Raw genomic sequence first — 19,499 nt, 5'->3', positions numbered from 1 at the left:
ACAACTCATTGCACATATTTACACACATCCTGAGATATTTGTATAGTTTTGTGCATGGAAACACACACATCACAAAAGTGAAATGTTTTATACCAAGAACTGTAAAAAATATAGTATTAATTAAGTCTAAAAAATATTCATATGAGAATGCATTCAAGATTTGTCAAACCATAATGAATGCACGTATTTTCACACATTTGAGGGTTTCGGATGCAAGGTTGTGTTTGAAGGCATCTGAGGAGAGAGCGCTTACGTTGACTTCCTGAGGCAAATTTGTCACCTACGTTAAATGACTGTACGCCATTTTGGAAGAATGTTCATTCGTCATCGGAAAAGTTCATCAAACTTGAAGCCTCCGCCAGCGAAATGTGGCTTGTTGAAGAGCTGAGGCAGCACCAACTGCTCCCCCTTGGTTTTGGACTTGTCACTGAGATGACACAGAGCAAATACATTCATGACATTTTTTTTTTTTTTTTAAACGTCAGGAGGCCACGGAGACTCAGATGAATTGATTTTCATAATCGGAAAGTGTTCTCTCTCTTCTTTTCAGGTAATCAAGGGACGACTGATGATTGTCCCCAGAATACAAACCAAACACAAATATGAACATTTGCTTGATTCGTCAAAGCATAGCAATTTGGGCGTTTGAACCCAGTGATTGTTAATAACATGATTATTAACATTATTAATGTTAGTAGAGCTGAGCTCATAATCATAAAAGGTCAATTGCCATCCCAAAAATTTATGACGGTTTATAACGGAGTTCCGGTTCTACAGCGGTAACATAAATTCAATTTGTATGCAAGTCGGAATGTGCCGTAGTCCACCACATAGCTTCACTCAATGTCATATTCAAAATTAGTTTCAAGTAAATATATAAGAAAAAAACTTTTAGGCTAGGCCATTGCGGCAGCTTTCTTGCATGACAACGACATTTTCTAACGCCGCTTTCCAAAGCCGTTCATGGCGCGCTGTTTGTATCCTCGAAATGTTGTAAATGTTCGAGACCGTAAACCAAGAGCTGACTGTTCTGTTTGTGCCGCTTTTTACACTTTTAATTCTTCTTGCCATGAAATCAAATACACATCAAGTCCATGAGCTTACCTTTGTAGCTTTTTCTGACTGAAATACTTCTTCTTCAGGTCTGCCAGCTCATTAATCAACTTTTGATTCTCGCTTTTATACTCATTCATTTTGGAGTCGAGCACTCTCACCTCTGCAGTCAGTGCCTGTGGAATCAAAACACTCATTTGTAAAAACTGCAACAATGTTTTATCTCAAACCACAAATTGTGGTATAGGATACATGTGTCAAAATGAAGACAGGCGAGTATTAATTTAAGGAAAAAAACTAAACTTTGATATACCATGAGCTTTTTGGTCCTTTCCCTCAATGTCCATTGACAATGCTGAAGCTGCTCAAGCGCCTCGGCACCGGGCTGCCGAGCCGAAATTTGCTGCAGCTCTACATACAGCTTCTCCTTTTCCTGTTTTGGCAAAGAGGAAGAAAACATTTTGGTTTGAATAAAGGTTGCCAAAAGTCCACATACATTTAGCGGGAGTAATAGAAAAAATGAATAACACTTTGATCACTGAACAGTATCTCTGATGAGTACGGCAAGTCAGTGTACTTTCACCACAATGTTGAACAGAGAGTGCCATCTACTGGAGTCCAAAAATACTACAACTGGTTCATGAAGCAAATTTGAAGCTTCATTTTCCCATCACTACAGATGAGTATTACGATAGGGGTTCAATTTAAGGCCTCAACGCACCAATCCGGCGTCACTCGTCACAAAGTGGATACACGCCGTCTGTTTGGTATAACGTCGTAAAGTTTGACCCGTTGTTAGTACGTCAGGGGGGGCGTGGTCGGCCAATTCAACATATACAATTGGATCGGGCTGTCGGTTTAAATGAGCACTGTGATTGGCTGTTAACTAGCGAAGCGGTGCACTGGACAAGAACCGGAAGTGGTGAAAATTGAAGCTATTTCTCAAGAACTAAATGAACTTGGTTCATTTCCACATCTCCACTATGGACAAAATGGCTAGCTGGACAGAAGAGCACGAACATGAAGTAATCAGTCTCATTCAAGAAAGACTGCTGAGACCTTTACTAGGACCTCTAAAGTCGTTGTAGCGCTACGCAAACGATTAACTTTGTGCATGTGGAGTCAGCCCAATAAAACTTGGCACATTCGTCATGGTGAAAGCCATCATGTGAATTTTAGAGATGCCCTGAAATGTGCAATAATCGCCATGCTGGACACAAAAACAAGAAACAAAATAAGAAAGTCACCTGTAATAAGAATTCTTGTTCTTCAAAGTCTTCAGTCTTGTTGATGAGTCTTCTCTGTAGAGTGTGAACCTTCTGGATCAGTTCATACTTGCACGGGTCACTACCCTATTATTGACAATTATTTCAAATGTGTTAATGGTTTATTGAAGTTTTGTGATTCCGCGATAATGTCGACATGCAGTATACGCACAACAAGATGAAGATGAAAGTCAATAGCAGTCGTTTGGTTTTGATTAACCCAACGTCAAAAATCTGAGATTATGAATGTAAAGTTTTCAGGAAAAGATTAGCAATATATGTTTACTAACCTCCAGTCGCCTCCATCGGTGAATATTTATGGGGTTTAATTGTTCCTCAAGGACACCGTTCCTCGTCCTTTCTCGAGCTAGTTCCCTTTGCAGGGCGAACAGCTCTCGTCTACAACAAACCAAATAAACTTTATGGGTCATACGATGACGATGGTAATTGGTCTTAGTACTGTGACGCAAATGTGGAGTCAAAAGGACTTGCTGCTTAATGCCGGAAATATTACCGGAAATATTAAAAAGAAATAAAATTAATTAATTAATTATTCCTCAGCACACCCGGATGGTGTTTATTCAAAACTCAGAAATTTATTTTGAACGTGTATTCAATCACCCAATGACTTAATTTCGCTGTTATGTACGTGTCACTCTTCGATTAGTTGAGTAATCCGCAAGACTTCTGTCTTTCATCGTCATCCCGTCTTGATTCCTGAGTTAAGCTAGAGTTCGCAACGTGTTTAGCCGCACAAGCTAGCCAGCGGAAGCGTTGCTAGCTAGCTAGCTTGTGGCACGTGACGAGATGTGAGAGCATCTAGCTTAGCAAATCGCTTTGGGATCGTCTCATCAGTTCAATTATAGGCAAAACTTAAGTTTGTGCGAGAAAATTAGCGAGTCTTACTTCAGTTCATCTGTGTTGGGTACAGCCTTGTCCAAGATATTCTTTTCCCGCCTGATCCGCTTGATTTCCAATTTGAGGAGGCGGATGTCTTCCATCTTCTGGTTGTGGTGGAAGTCCCGCTTGCATATGATTGATTGCTGGATCTTGACCTTCTCGTACAACAGAGATCGTTCCTCATTGCGTCGTACCAGCTGCTTACCCAAGTTGTCCCGTTCCCTGATCACCTTGAAATATCACCAATAAAGTTAATAAGTAGAAGTTGACTTGTCTCTCTGCATTTTAACTTGTTTGCAAAGGATTGTGATATTATAATGAATTTTCTTTTTTTTTTTTTTAACAAATTTCCAGCAACTGTCATAGTCTGCGCCAGGTCGGCAAGTGGAATCTTTACAAGATTAAGGTCATTGGTCAGCAACATGTGGCCCACACGCCAGAATTGGCCCTTCGTCAATTTTATATGGCCCGAAGACTTTGATGGGAAAAAATGAAGGATGTCACAATATTCACGGTAGTGATTCGATATGCCAGGATGGCCGAGTGGTCTAAGGCGCCGCGTTCAGGACCCAGTCTCCCCAGGAGGCCTGGGTTCGAATCTCGAATTTCCCCATTGTGGGACTAATAAAGGCAATATATATATATGGCTGAGGCCTTCAGTATATAACGAGCTGTGCTGCTTAAAATGTCATTTTGTTCGACATGTCGCTTGAAAGCGCCCCGTTTCCGTGTGTCATGAATTCATGGCATATATTCCTATTCCTTACTTGATCCAGTTGTTTTTTCAGTTGCATGAGTTCAATTTCCTTGTCCGTAATAATTTTCTGCAGTCTTTCCTGTTCTGTTTTCTGCTGCTCCACACGTTGAATTTCTTCCTCCAGTTGCTGATTTACCGACTTGAGCTGTCCCTGGAATTCCATACAATGGGGAGCCCAGGATGAACAAACAATAATTGTTTTTCAACACTAACTCATTTGAAAGGCTCCTGTCGTTACCTTGAGATTATCATTATCTCGCACTAAGCGCTTGTGGTGCTGCTGTTCTTTGTGAATGGTCGCCTCCTTTGCCTCTATTTCATCCTTCAACTGAGTAGTCTGGGTGTTCAATGCCCTCATCTTTATCTTCAACTTTGCGATGCTGTCCTACGTGGGGTTGATCAATCATATATCTTAAACATCAGAAATAACAAGAAGGATCGTGACATTTGAGCAAGTGGAGCAATGTAAACTCCATACCTGAGCATCGACAAGGTTTTTGCTGTAATGGTTCCGTTCAGCTATCACAGAATCCAATAGATCCTCTTTCCTTTCGAGCTTGCACTCTTCCTCTGTGACTCTCTTTTTCCAGTTATGGACTGCCATCTCGCTTGTTTCCAGTTCATTCACTTTTTGTTGTATCTTTTCAAGAAAAAAAAAATATCAGAATCATTTCATTGTAATGTAACATCTTCCCTCCATCTATTAGTTGAGCCGATTCTTCTGCTGTGGAGCCTATTCCAGCTGTCTTCGGGCAGTAGGCGGGGGACACCTTCAACTGGTTGCCAGCCAATCACAGGGCACACAAAGACCGACAACCATCCGCGCTTACAAACACACTAAGGGGCAATTTAGAGTGTCCAATCAACCGAACGTATGTTTTTGGAATGTGGGAGGAAACCGGAGTACCCGGAAAAAACCCACGCAGGCACGGGGAGAACATGCAAACTCCACACGGGAAGGCCGGAGTCGGAATCGAAACCACGACCTCTGCACTGTGAGGCCATCGTGCTAACCAGTCGTCCAATAAAACATTTCACAAAATTAAAAGAGAAAAGTGTCTGTCGTTAAAATTAGTGTGTGTGATCACCACAGAGGAATTACTGAACCTGCATAATAAAACGCCAGACGACCGATCATGGTCCAGCTGTTTCTAGGTTTGGTCAAGTGATGTTAAAAAGCTTGACTTCCACTTGAAAAGCAAATTTTCTCAGAATGGACACTGGGGATGTGTTAAATCAAACAAAATGTTCCTTCTATGCGGATTCTGGTTTTACCAAAATTACTGGAGCAATAGATTTATTTTTTCCGTAACTCAGTAATATGTTTGCCTTCCACTAACACTTCCAATTCCATCACTTCAAACTCCTCGAGAGTAATTACTTGTTCATGGCATTGAATGTGAAAATCGACAAAAAAGTACATTCATGGTAAGATGCATATTTTCAAAAGTGAAAAGTCACCGGTAAGCTGGCGCCTCTTCCATTAAACCGCTCTGATACATGACTTGCCTTTTGCAAAAGGTTGTTGTTATCGTTGATGTAGCGATCACGTTCCTTTTCCAGCTCCAGGATGCTCTTGCGTAGCTTCTGTGCCTCCACGCAATAGCACGTAATCTCTTGTTGGAGGACTTGTTTGTCGGTCTCAAGCTCCATCACAAGACACTGCTGGACCTCCACTGACTCTGTCGCTTTGGACACCGTCTTTTGATTGGGATCACACAAACATGCAAAAGGGTACGATTTAAAGTAAATATGGTTTAGAAAATTATGAAGCAAGACTTACGTAATCTTACCTTTGTTAAGAGATCTCGTTCCCTGGTTAGGTCAGAAATGACTTTCTTGTCCGCTTCAACTTGCTTTTTTGCACCATCAAACTCTGCAGATGGACAAGTTGGACAAGCGGAGTTGAGTTACTTCCATGGCCCGCATGTCGCTTTGAAGCCTGACATCCTTTTGTTGCGGACCGCAGTCTCAAAGCTTGTTTTTGTGTTTCGATGCACAAGAGAACCTTGCATACCTTTCTCAAGACCAGTGACCCGAGCTTTTAGAATCCCTCTCTGTACTTCCACGTCAGCTTTCTGATCCTCCATTAAGCGGAACTTCTTTTGGTTGGCCTCCTTCAGCTTTCTTTCTTTGGCAATCTCATGGCGCATCTGATTCACCGCGTCTTCTTTTAACTGACAGGCGTGGCGGGGACAAAGTTTTATGAGCAATTAATTACACAACGGCAATCGAGGAGACACAATTGGTGATCCTAATCAATTGACAAAAATGATTAACATGTATCATTTTGTGGAGTTAGTGAGACATTGTTAATCATTTTCGGCCTCATGTGAGGAATCGGGCTGATTCTATTTGAGTCAAATCAACTGCCTTTATTTTGTTTCATTTGGTTGTTCTGTAATTGAGTTATTCGTTGGCATAGATGCTGTAAAGACCATAACTATTTGTGTGACTCCTGTATCCCATCCATACTATGCACCTTAATCTCGTTTAAATTCTTCTGATTCTCCCAAAAGTGATGTTCTCTGAGCGATACAAGTTGATCTCGATCACGCTGCAGCTTGTTGGTTTTATTTTGCAACAGCTCCAGATCCTTGGTGAGTTTGTCAAAGCCCATCTGTTGGAAAAGAAAACTGCATTCATTTTAGGGTCATTGATATATTTGTCAGTCTCTCACATGTTTTTTAAACAAGTCGCCGCAAAATTGGACACCTGATGTACAGGAAGAGAATTGACTCCACACCTGTGATAATGATGTGTTTTTATCATGAAATCTGTGATAATTACCCTCATTGACTTCAGTTGTTGCGCCAATCTCAGTTGCTCATCTTTAGAGGTTTGGTAATCCTTCTTCACAATTTGGATCTCACGAATCTTTGTTTCCAAGTCAATGGCCATCTCATTCACCTCTTTTTCCAGTTTTTCTTTGAACCGTTGCTCACGGGAAATCTCGTTCTGTTGTAACTGAATCTCATGTTGGAGCTGCATGGAGAGAAAGAGCAAATATTTGGCAGATAAACTGGATTGAATTCAGCACGTTCGTTATTGTTCACGCTGCCAGATTATAGTTTAATAGACGGCATTGTAATTTGGGCGCACGTGCCTGAGAAATATTGTTCAAGGCATCCTCCCTTTGAGTTTCTGCCTTGTGCTTGCTTGTACTGGCAATGTTCAGCTGTTCTCTGAGACTCTCCACTGTTGTCAGCAGGTTATCACGCTCATTCGTCAAGTCTTCAATCATTTTCAGTAAATCACTGAAAACACATTTTGGGACTCAGCCACTTACCTAATTACATAACTAAACACATAGTAGCATTTACAAGCATGTTAACAGATGCATGGCTGGACTCACCTCTGATCTTGGTTAGCAGAGGCCATACTTTGTTGTTCTACCAGCTGTGTTAGGGTGGCAACCTCCTCTTGTAAATTCTTGATAGTCTCCATATTGGCTTGCTCCTTATTGTAGGCTGCATCAACCATTTTCCAAGCTTTATCTAATTCCTGTGTGTGATCATGGTTTTGTTGATTTAATAAACTCACTGTCACTCTCATGCATACGTGTGTGTATAATAGAACCCTTGTGTAATTTATACCGTCTTTAGTGAACTCATTGTAACCTCATCATCTTGAGACATGTTGCGGGCAGCTTCAAATTTGGTTGAGGCTGACGCCATCTCTGCACTAAGTTCCTTGCATTTAGACATGAGCCTTTTCTCATTGTTGTAGGACTTAGTCAGCGCATTGAGGAGTTTCTCATATTCTTCTCGGATCTTGACCATGTTTGGTTCTTCTTGGTCCTCAGTGAGCTCACTGAGGACATTCTGGAACTCCTCCAATGACTCAGCCATGTCTGCTTGTTGTTGCCCCTTTTCCTTCCTGTAAATAACATATATATTTTTTTAAATTTTAATTTAATATTTTACATCAGATAACGCTCTGTTCTGACTTTCAGTACATTCCTTAACGTACAAAAGGGCTACAATTTAATTAAAATATTCAAACACCTTTTGTATCTCCGTATTAAATTAAAATAGATCATATAAACAAATGAAAATAGTAAAAAAACAGTATTTTCTTTAAGTGCTGCTCATATGGTAATTGTAAATAAGTACCAATCAAACTCTTGTAGACTTACCGCAATTTCAGATTCAACTAGCGAAAATAACGTAGTGTATTTTGGAAGGCTGTTGTTGGCTACCGTTTATGTTGGTTGCCAGACAACGACCAATCTCGCGAGAGAAAATTGGCTTCGCTCGCGACCAGGAAGTGGCTCTGACGTCACACTGGTTCAAATGACATGACGTAATTCGTTACGTATCCTGTTCTGCGAAATCCTTCATGTTGTATCGTGGTTACTTTGGACATAGTATTCGTAGATAAATATGTAGAGTGTAATATCAATTGGCTTGGTACTCATAGGAAGACCATAAACATCAAATGTGATGCATAATGTCATACGTGCGCTTGATAATTGTCACCATGGATCAGAGCCATGACGTGATGGGAGATATTTTGACCTTATTTATAAAGGTAGATACGTTTTTTTTCTTTTAGTAACTAATTGTGATTCCCTTGAGAATTCGGTTTGTTTCTCTCTCTCTCTCTCCCTCTCTTTCTCTCTCTCTCTCTCTCTCTCGACATATTAAGCTCAATTTATTATTTCTGCCCTTTGTTTTATTTGACGCCAACGGAAGACAAACGTAAATATTTTTTTCCATGATCAATAGCCTGATAAAAAGAATAAAATTTTTTAGACACTCTGGCCTTATTTGAGAGTGTGGGGATGGTGGTGGGTTGGGTTTATGCAATAACAGACATACTGTCTTGGAAAATTGAAACATTTTTAATAAATAAAAACTGATGTAATATACACCATTATGAATTTACAACTACAGTACAAGCATACCAAGACATTTGAAAATACAAATAAAACAACTGACAGTTCATTTGAGTTTTTTTAGTGTTTGGGGTGAACAGGAATTCTAAACAATATCCATTAATTCTCTGTCTGAAAAAAGGGGGGGAAAAAGATCTATAAAAAGAAACAATTTGCAACAATTTCTCACAGCCAGTGAACAGACTGGACTAGCTAGATTTACATTTCTGGATGAAAACATTTGCACAAAGAGACATTTTGAGGTACTGAGTTGTTTGAGTTACTGTGAGCACACTCAAAACCAGTGACAAAATTCAAACGGAAAGACCAGTTAGTCTTTTTTCTGCAATATTGCATTCGTTTTTTGGTGGGAAAACTTTTTTTTTTTACAAACAAAAAGTAAAGCACTATATTCCATCCAACAATATGAAAGTACATCTTATGTACCTCTGTGAGCTCCATAATTAACTACAATAGCAAATTCTACTGTCACGAAGCAGTATTAGTGACACACTGAAGAAAAACAACTTTTCACAAGACAACAAACAAACTACAAGTCTCAGGCTGAAGTTGGACAATTATTAATATGAATTTATTCTAAAGAAAATAATTAATATAAAATATCAACTTTATTTCCATATTTTTTTCACTGCAACACTAATACTGCTTTGTAATTAAGCATATTTCCACAGGATTAAGCAATGCACAGGTGCATTGCAATAAATGTGAATATTGTGAAACAACAGAATTTCATTATATCAATTAGAGTGCAATGGATACTCACCTCACAATGCATTTCACGTTATGATTTTGATCTTTTTTAAAAATATATTATTAAGGAAAGTACAGGTGCATTCCAATACATTTGAATTTTGCGGAGGTTAATACAGTAATGAGGTGGCAATTAGCCCTAAGAATTCAGATTTGCCTGTTTTTATGACTGTGGGTAAGCAGTTGAGTTACACTTTTTGAACTACTTAAGTAAGTATTTACTGAAGTATTTTCCCACAATATAATTTATTGAGGGGCACTTGTTTAGTTAATGGTAGCTCAACGTTAATTTTTGTTCCATGACTTATAATGCTTTACTTTTCACACTGTTGTCTCCATCTAGTGGTGACTTTTGAAAACGCAGAGCTCCCAACTTGCAATGCGTTTTCATTGACTTTGCCAAATAGATGTCATCAAGTTATGGTGAGCATATCTGAATTACTTTCTGAAACCTCACATTCCATCAAAGCACCGTGTTGATAAGAAAATAAAAAAAGAAGATCAGAAAAAAAAACAAAAAGGCAAATGGTCATGAGGATGCGTTCAAATCAAAATGTCCTTGCTCTAAATATTTTTGCCACTTTGTATTTGTCATGTCCCAGAAACAACAGCAAAGACCATACACGGCCAGCTCCTACAGTACAACACGCAAGCGTGTAGCTACATTTTGTCTGAGGCAAGGAAATACAACGAAGAAAAAAAAGCACCACAGCTGTTTAAAAATAGCACCAGTTTTCAGAATGTACAGGTATATAATGTGTTTGTTGTTGTTGTTTTTTTGGCAATGTAGAGCACTAAATTGAATTACATCAAGTGTGGTGAGTACCTCAAGTAGCTGCTGAAATGCTCCAACCAACCCAGTTAAGACAACACCACATGACCAAACACATGCTCGTGCTTCAACAGAAAGAAAAAAAAAAAACCAACACATTTGGAAGTCAATTGAAAGCAGCATTGTGAATTACTGGGTTTCATATGGTCAATACATGCATGTCAAATCATTCCAGTTGTATAGATTTTAAACTCAACCAAGCAAGTAAGTAAGAGTGCCATCATTCCTGTAAGCTCCCGATGTGGATACAATAAAGTAATACAAATGTAAAAAATAAATAAATAAAAATCTCCAAACAATGAAATTAAGACGATGGCCCACAGTCAAACTTATATTTACTATTCATGGCAAGCAGACATCGCTATAAAAATAGGTTGCTGTGTTTGTATACAGTACAGTGAAATCCATTAGAATGCACCATTCTCGTTTGTTAAATATTCTTTTTTTTCCTACTGCACCGCTACAATATAAGCACAGATGGATATAAAAATAAATATAGACTCGTACATTCTTTTAAAACATTAACTGTCCTCAAATATATATTTATATTATATATATATATAGAGAGAGAGCCATTTGGGCAGCACACATACACGGGTATATTATATTTCTATAGAGATTGTTTATATTTCTTGGCTCTATAATATTCAACTAATTTCTATAATTGGAGGATGTCTTTTACTCACATTTTGACATTGGTCTGTTACGTAATGGTAATAATGTGTCACTTGAACCTACACTACTCAGATCCCCACTCAAGTCTTCAAAATGTGCATTAGAACCTCCTCTACAAAAAAAAAAAAAAACCAACACAAGGTATGCTTATCCAAGACATTATATACAAACTGTAAGGAAAGTATGGATTTTTTTTTCGTCTCTGTACACTGAAAAAAAAAAGTGATACTTCATTTTATCAATACTTTTCCTTTGTGTTACTTTTATCAGTGCACTGATGTAAAGTGAGTCCGTGTGTTGTTGTTTTTTTTCAGCCAGTGTAAGATAAAGATCTCTGTCCCGACAAAAGTATGAAGCACATTGTGACATTTCTGCTGTTCGTGGGGTAGCCATCATTTTTTTTTTTCACACTTTAGAAGCTTGATGCCAATGACATTGCTGTTTTATTTTTAGGTAGTGTACTAGAGTCTAAAGAGAGAATGCATTTGACAACAATACATAAATGAGGATGTAAAAGAGAAATGTTTCACTTGTGCAGCATGGGGTTAGCACCAGGTTGTCTACTTGTGCACAATGGCAAAAGCCCGTAAAGCATGTGAGACAAAAAAAGCGACCTTGAAGAAGTCTGTCTAAACTAGATGCACGTGAAAAGCCAGAGTTCGTTTGAACTCAAGGCAGGCTCGTTACATCTCCTCAGATTAAGTCCCAAGGGATACAGTACTGAGATTTATTTTTCAAGTCATGTGATTGAATGTCCATGGAGAGAAGAAGTAGAACAGACAGACATAAGAAATCACAAATTATAAACAAGACAGCCGACTATGATTCCTTTTCAAAAGAGTTTTTGACGAATATGTGATTTCTGCGCCGACCAGCACTCGTAGCGGTTTTCAAATCGGTGATATGTTCACAGCGACGCAACTATTCTCTAGTTTTTAGCACAAGCGAGACAGCAGTAGACAAAGCACTAAATTGATTTTTAGTCGACTATTTTGGAAGAGAACTTTATTCTAATCTCCATTATTAACACACTATATACTCTTAAAGACCCCCCCCCCCAAGCTCTGCCCCCATAGCAGATCAATTTAACGCTATCGGGGTCAGATTTTTTAGTAAATATTAAAGCTTTGTTGAATTTCAATTGACTGCGACATTTTTTTCATTTTTCTGCACTGATCATTTTGTGTTTGAAATATTTATGAGGAGTTATAGTGTTGCGTGTCTTCTGTTTGGCGTTTCGATTCATCAGGTCTTGGATGGCTAAGATCCAGGCACGAATGAATCATTAAGTTCATTTTCAAAGTGAAAAAAAAAAAAAAAGATTATATTTAAGATCATTTCATTGTATACTGAATTAAAAGCGCAAGCATTTTATTCACTGATTTTAATAAATTGCCTTTTTTTTTGTTTAATTTTGTATTATGAAATATAATGTTTCTTATCTTCTGCACTAGCAATTATCTTGTGTATTACATGCAGCTGTGCTTATCTCAGCACGTCAATTATCTGATTAACATGTTAGTCCCGCCCCTACAGCAACATCCTGTTTGCTTTTGCGATGACACAATGTTCACTCAAATCTCCTTCATACCTCGAAGGACATCAGAGAGCTTTTCTTGAATCAATGTCAGTGAGGAATCTCAGTCACATGTTAAACGTGTTCACTAGGCAAGAGAGTGTTTCCGTTTTGCAAACGTCTTGGCAATTTATGAAACTAGACACTTTGTGTCTTTCTCAGTGTGATTCAATAATCAAGCAGCAATCCCAGGAAAGGACTTCGAACTCCTTTTATACATAACTGTACTTACTATATGCTCTCTCGGCACAGTTCATTTTTCTTTGACGATGCATGCAGCCGTCAGACCATTATGAAAATGGCATAAGCATCACAAACACAATATTGCTTGATGGCTGTTCAGAAACATTGATGGCAAAATATAAAATGGTAGAATAATTAAAATTTTAAATTAGGTTATTTTATTTCGAGGCATGTTCAATGGAGGGTCCATAATCTCATTATGCTGCGATAGACTGCTGCGATTTGTCATCAAGAACTTGGAGTAGTATTTAAATTCATCATTTCATGGTTAAATTATGTTTGGCAAAATGTACAACGTACATGCTGTATTTTGTATATGAATCTAAAGTCAAACCCAATAAGAAATATTAAACTGAAATGAAGGCACTTAAACAATTTCCTATTTAATCACTACAAATATATATTTAAATATTGCATTTTATCAGTTGTTTTGTGAATAAAGGGAGACGTAGAGTCAATTGAAAACTTACGATAATAGCTTTGGAAAAAATAAAATGCAATTAAAAATGCAATTTTATATTTATATATATATATATATATATATATATATATATATATATATATATATATATATATATTAATAACGTGGAGTTCCGCGCTCTTTGTCCAAAGTGGCTAATTTATGTACAAATCGGTTTTTATGGCAAAATTTAGTTCTTGTGGCTTTTAATCAGGTGTGTAGCAATCTTCAAGTCATTTTGACTCTAACTCAGTTTCATGAATTGCAAAAATCTAAGCCTCTAATATTATCATTTACTTCATTTTATCCCAAAAGTGTTCACTATTTTGTATGTCAAGGAGCTGATTTTTATATCTTAACAACTTCCAAACTGAAATGAAACAAACAAAAACTGTTGCTGAAAAATATAGCTGCCCCTAATTGCGCATCCTATTTCTTAATAAGTACTTTTAGTCTCACTTAAAGCATGAGACGGCATACAAAGGGGAACAAAATGTAAAATTACATTCATACTGTGAAGCAAAATGGCTCAGTAGGAATTACATCAGGATTTGAAGTGAAGTGAAGCAAGCAGCAGGTCACTAATCGTGTCGTGGTTCACTTGCCTGACTTCAGCGCAGGCGGCGTGAGTTGTGTGCCCCCTCAGTGGCGGTGTAAATGTGACTTTGAACGGTTGTCGTGTGTGTGCGGTCTTTGACTGGCGACTAGTTGGAGGTCTAGTCTGTCTTTAGCCCAAAAATCAGCTCATTTTCGATTGGCTCCCAGCTCCCGCTGCGACCTGAACCAAGTGAAGTAAACGGATGGATGGATGGATGCGTGAGGCATGCAACCACACAGAAACATTTACCTCAGTTCTATTCTGGATGTTGGCAAATCCAGTGAGTCCTCTACACTACTTAGAAACGAAGAACCAGAGATTATGGCGTAAAAACTGAAACAAATGAATGGACATAGCAAGATTTTGCTCCAGTGCAAATTCTTCTCTTTTGGAACTACTGTTCATTATTTCCTCTTGTCCAGGTTCACCAAAACTAAAACTTAATTGTTTAGCTAAATAAAACGTACCACAAGCCAACAGTGAAGTCATTTCTGTAAAGAGGTGAATTGTACGACATGTTGGTCTCGTGTGGTCCCGTGTCCTGTGATCTGAGGTATACATTCGAAGTGACAGCGCCCTTTTTTTAGGAGTTTCAGCAGCGTTAAAAAGGTGCTTGGCTTGGAAGGTGTGGCTGTAAACGGTGACCTAGGGTGCTGTGCTCACTCACTTAGCACAGGCGAACGATGCGAGCCAGAAATACGTTTCAGTTGAGTACCAACTCATTTACTACCATTGACGGATAAAGACGTCAAAGATCCTTTTTTTTTTTACTCGGCTGGTAGTGAATGGGAGGAAAATTGGGATTTCCCAAAAAATATTGATAAAGTATGTCCTATTTGGAAATGACTTTTTGCACTGGAGGAAAACTTTGTAAAACTATGGCAGGTATCATTCTGATTAGATTTGCTCGAAATGTAAACACACCGAGAATAATCCTAAATGTGATCATAAAAGGGAAAATGGTGATTAGCACATTGATTCCAGACACCAGCATTTCGAAATACATAATAACCCAACTTTTCAGTTTTTGGAGGGATTGTCATCAGGGTTCAACGAATATTGATCTGATGGAAGTGTTCAAACTTCATTCATAGTCAGAACTAAAGAATTGCCCGGAGCGCACCAAATGCACACTTAAATGTCGTGCTCCTCCCCTCGGCAGTTAATACTCTACAAAGGGAAATCGTTATAGTTTTAAAATTGTATATTTGACCTCAATTTGTGTGGGTTTTCAGAGGAAGGTGGCATGGTCTAGTTCTACGTTGTCCATACAAGCCAGAATAGCCTTCTGGTCCTCTCGAAGGGGCCGGCGGTACAGCAGAGCAGAGAAGCGAGTGTATGGATCATGAAGGAGGGGCCGTTTCTTTTTCCTGTGGAGGTAGAGCGCTTCTTCGGGCTGAAGTACCTGAGTGATGTGGGCCTGCTGGGTCTGAGAGGTGGAGACACCTGGAAGAGGAAATATTAGATTGTTTATAGACAACATCCGTTGTGAGAAACTGTTTTTCCATCTTACATAGTTCCATTGTTCTCACTATTAAATAAAGAATATTAAGGATATGGCGACAGGAAGATAGCTACATCAGCAGCCCGCAAATACCGAAAATCTCTGCATAATTGATGGGAAATAGCATGGGTCTTCAATCCTGTTCCTCGAGAGCCGGTGTCCTGCATGTTGTCCATCTTTGCCTGCCGCAACACACCGGATTCCAAAAATCAGGATCATTATCTAGCTTCCGCAGATCTTGCTAATTATCTGATCATTTGAATCTGGTGTGTTGTAGCGGGAAGCGATGGGAAAACAAAGCTTCAAATTTGCTTCATGAACCAGATGTTGAATTTTCGAGTCCTGTAGATGGTACCGTTGGTTTAAATAAAGGGTTTAAAAAAATGGCAAGGCAGTTTGCTTTCAGCCCAATGTTGAACAGAGAGCGCCATCTACTGGAATCCAAAAATACTACAACTGGTTCATGAAGCAGATTTGAAGCTTTGTTTTCCCATCACTACTGTTTTCCATCGCTTCCCGCTACAACACACGAGCTTTACCCATCACTAGAAAACAGGCACGATACTGGACCTCAGGGAACAGGATTGAGGAACCTTTGCCTATACAAATGCATTGGAATTGTTCGTAAAAAAAAAATGTAACCACCAAAATGATTGGATAGTGTACTCACAAATAAACAGCATTTTCCACAAAAATGTATAAAAAAAAAAAAAAGTAGGTGAATTTGCGGGTGCCAAACTATGTTGGAATCTGATGCCAACGTACCTGCTTTCCTCCTCGTCTTGGAATTATTGTTATTCATTGTCATCTTCTTAGCCTTTCTAATACGTTGGTATCTCAGAGCATCAATCCTCTCAGACCCCGAACGGACACTGGGCGCGCCTCGATGTTTTCTAAATAAGGAGAACAAAGAGGGAAAAGGAGTAACTCCAGGCCAAATATTTTCAAGGAAATACATTTGGATACCAACTCTAATTCAGTCCTGCTTTATCCATGCAAGAGGTGCAACGCATTGTTAAAGGATCAACATGAGCAACTTTAAGATGCTAGGATTTCGTGAGCTACATTATTTGATAAAATTACCACCTGGGGAATACATATTTTGATGAACTGATCCAATGAATCTCCATTTAAGACGGACACTTTTCATTTTAGGGCAAGTGATGGAAATTAGAATAAGAGAAAGTGCAATCAAACTGAATTTGCATTTATTTTACATGAATCTTTCCTACTCTGAAAATAACAAACGCAAAAGCTCCCTTGGTGAGGCTTATCAAGCTGTTGGTTGCGTTAAAATGTATCTCTAGCTGTCACTTTGTCAAGACACTTATGACTTGGTAGCCCGGAGCTTTCTGCCACTCACGCACCAGCAGCCTATTTATATGTCTTGAAGCACAGAAAACAATTAGCATTACAGTGGGGCCATCTTTCCACTGTGGCTGCAGAGAGAAACCAAGGATCATTAGAACAGGAAGGAAAATCACAGCTGAGCAACAAAGCATTATCGATATGTATTCATAGACATGGAAACTGTCTACAATGGGCTTCACCATGCTGACAGGGGGAGAGATGGCTGGAGGGGAAATGACTACGCGGGAACAGTCACATCATGAAAAATAAGCCAAAGAAAAGCGAAGCACTAGGACAAGAAATGTAACAGGAATTAATCAATAGAATTGTTTGGGTTTTTTTTTTTTTTTTTTGGAAACGGAGGAGGATTTAGCAATGGCATGCATGGCAGTTTGCACATGGAACAGAACTTTAAAGGGGAATACATTCAAAAGCTTTTCATCGAGCAGGTCACTTGAACTTTAGGTTAGCGCTCCTGTGTTCCAAAATCTTTGTTTTTTTTCGGATCAAGGGGCACGTACTGTATAGTGTGACACTTGCTTCGTATGACTGAGAGAAATGTCGTGCAACATTTAATGGAAAAGTATTTCTTTCATTCTCCATACATATGCTTTACAAGTTCAAAGACGAAGGTCATCACCGATCCATCATCAGTATGGAAGCTAATTTGATTTTTAAAAAGTGGCACACTAAACAATTTTATGCAATGAGGATACAGTTATTAATCTTTACACATAATGCTGAGTTATTACTGTTTTTGTTCACCCAGCAAAGGGATTGAACATTAGGACTACCAGGATTTTGGAACTACTAGAACTACCAGACCCGTCATTTTGACTGCACTTATTTCAATTGCATGCACTACCCACAATGTCACAACTATCACATCTAACAGAGCTCTTTTACCACATGCGACATGACTACTCTTGGCCAAACTGAGGGACTTTTATAGTCGCACTCGTTGTGTCTCAGCCGAGCAATTCATCCTCAGACTCGTCGATGTTTTGAAGCAGATGTAATGCCAACTCTACCCGGGAAGATTTTTTTTCATATATCATGGTGAACAGCAGCGCTTCTCAATGTAGCTACTAGTTACTATGAAAACCCGGTGACGCCTTCCCAGAACAACGTGCGTAAGATTAAATGGAGCCGTCAAATTGACCGGCATGCCGTAGTTAAAGTAATGATGATTCGCAACTATTTTTAGATCGTTTAATATCATCAAATTGTGGCATGGGAATGAAATATATACAGAATTACAAAAAGTTAAGAGGTCAGGACCATCTTATATTTATATACGCAGAGTAATAACACATCTAAGTTTGAAAGGACTGCTCTCGTATTCGTAGTGTTGAGCAGGAGTCTCAGTCAGTCATGGTATTCTGTTGCCTAAATGTTTTTCTTAGAATGCGAAGGCAAAGTCAGTCAAGGGTAAATGATAAACAAGTCTCTCTTTACTCTGATAATCAAGTGTGTGTAACTCATTTAAATTATTTGAAGCTACTGCTTGTACTGTCACACTGAGACTTAAATTCCATTTCGAATCATGATGTGAGTTAGCCAAACCACTGGACCATATCAACATGTTGGTTATACAATCCTGGCTTGATATTCAAAACATTCCGATTGCAACACGATTGCAGTACGAATACCAATGCTTGCTTCGGGAAAACAGAAAAAAAAAAATGAAATGACCTACAGTTGTCTCAGCAAAGCAAAAATTGAGCAAAGACTCCTTTCTTGTCTTTTGTATTCCCCTTTAAAGGACGAGGTGATCAAAAAAGCCCCACCTGCTAACCCGCCCCCTTTCAGACATGGATCCAACCCTTACCTATTGCGGTGTAGAGGACTTGGTCACAACAACGCTGCCCAGATAGCTGAGATCAATCAAAAACAAAGCACGTAAGACTCCAGGAGCTATTAAAACCAACTTACCATACTGTCCCTAATTCATAATGATGAAAACATTGCGGAACATGAGAAGCGGACAGGCCCTGTGACACACTTGGCCCAACAACCTTCCCTTGGGAATGAGGTTCTCGTGAGGCAATTAACGGGATCATTGAGAAAAGGGTTACAGAAACAGAAGGGAAAGTTGATTGGGAAAGGATCTGAAAAGTTGGAGGGGGGAGAATTGGTCATGAAAACAGGTTACTCAGGCCGAGGATGGGCCGCAGGGCCTGCCAAGATGGACTCTTCGTAAAGCATCCCTCTGCATGACACAGGCATCCTCAAACGCTTGGATCTAGACATAACAATGGATATTTATCTGGGGATTCAATTCGATTCATATTATGGAATTCCTCCTGTTAGGTGGAAGCAAGATACGGTATAATCTAAATGAAGACATTGAACGGATGTCTTGCCGATCAACCGACTTTAATAGGATTGCGCCGCAAAAGAAAAAAAAATATCACAGACACAGCTAGCAATAATATTGTTGTTGTCAATGACAGATTGAAGCATGGAGCGAATGCAGCATTAGCAGAAACAGCTTTGAGTTGGCGAGAAATATGCAGTAAATTATGTGCAAGTTATGTACGCTGTTAGGTCATGTTCTAAAATGTTTTTTTCTTTTTAAATTGATACACGCTACATTAGTAAGCAAAGTATTAACGTGAAGTCACATCAAAGCA

At 38.9% G+C, this 19,499-nt stretch overlaps 2 protein-coding genes across 5 annotated transcripts in view; both read right to left on the bottom strand.

The window, feature by feature from the left end:
* Positions 1–120: 120 nt before the first annotated feature.
* cfap58 (cilia and flagella associated protein 58) lies at positions 121–7,839 on the bottom strand. The gene is made up of 17 exons (XM_088279639.1): positions 7,572–7,839; positions 7,331–7,479; positions 7,082–7,232; positions 6,766–6,960; positions 6,458–6,595; positions 5,993–6,152; positions 5,769–5,851; positions 5,485–5,676; positions 4,454–4,615; positions 4,214–4,360; positions 3,986–4,126; positions 3,225–3,448; positions 2,609–2,717; positions 2,301–2,405; positions 1,367–1,486; positions 1,105–1,229; positions 121–427 (listed from the first exon to the last, which is right to left on the bottom strand). Exons 1-17 carry the CDS (start codon positions 7,824–7,826, stop codon positions 325–327), a joined length of 2,559 nt encoding a protein of 852 aa, XP_088135765.1. The 5' UTR covers positions 7,827–7,839; the 3' UTR covers positions 121–324.
* A 5,655-nt stretch (positions 7,840–13,494) lies between these two features.
* igsf9bb (immunoglobulin superfamily, member 9Bb) overlaps positions 13,495–19,499 on the bottom strand; it is a 41,030-nt gene continuing 35,025 nt past the window's right edge. For 2 of the 4 annotated variants that reach the window (XM_088279624.1, XM_088279625.1), the window contains exons 19-20: positions 16,279–16,406; positions 13,495–15,455 (exon numbers count right to left, since the gene is read on the bottom strand). In XM_088279624.1, the coding sequence (XP_088135750.1) occupies positions 15,241–15,455; positions 16,279–16,406 (343 nt within the window). In that variant the 3' untranslated portion in view covers positions 13,495–15,240. Of the gene's footprint in view, positions 15,456–16,278; positions 16,407–18,694; positions 19,109–19,499 lie in introns of those variants that run through there. The other 2 variants (XR_015839594.1, XR_015839593.1) reach the window with 2 other exon arrangements.

Source organism: Idiotropiscis lumnitzeri, chromosome 17, assembly GCF_059441095.1.
Source record: "Idiotropiscis lumnitzeri isolate Australia: NSW breed Sydney's pygmy pipehorse chromosome 17, RoL_Ilum_1.0, whole genome shotgun sequence".
Taxonomy (NCBI): Eukaryota; Metazoa; Chordata; class Actinopteri; order Syngnathiformes; family Syngnathidae; genus Idiotropiscis; species Idiotropiscis lumnitzeri.
This window is presented reverse-complemented; position numbering and strand designations above follow the sequence as displayed.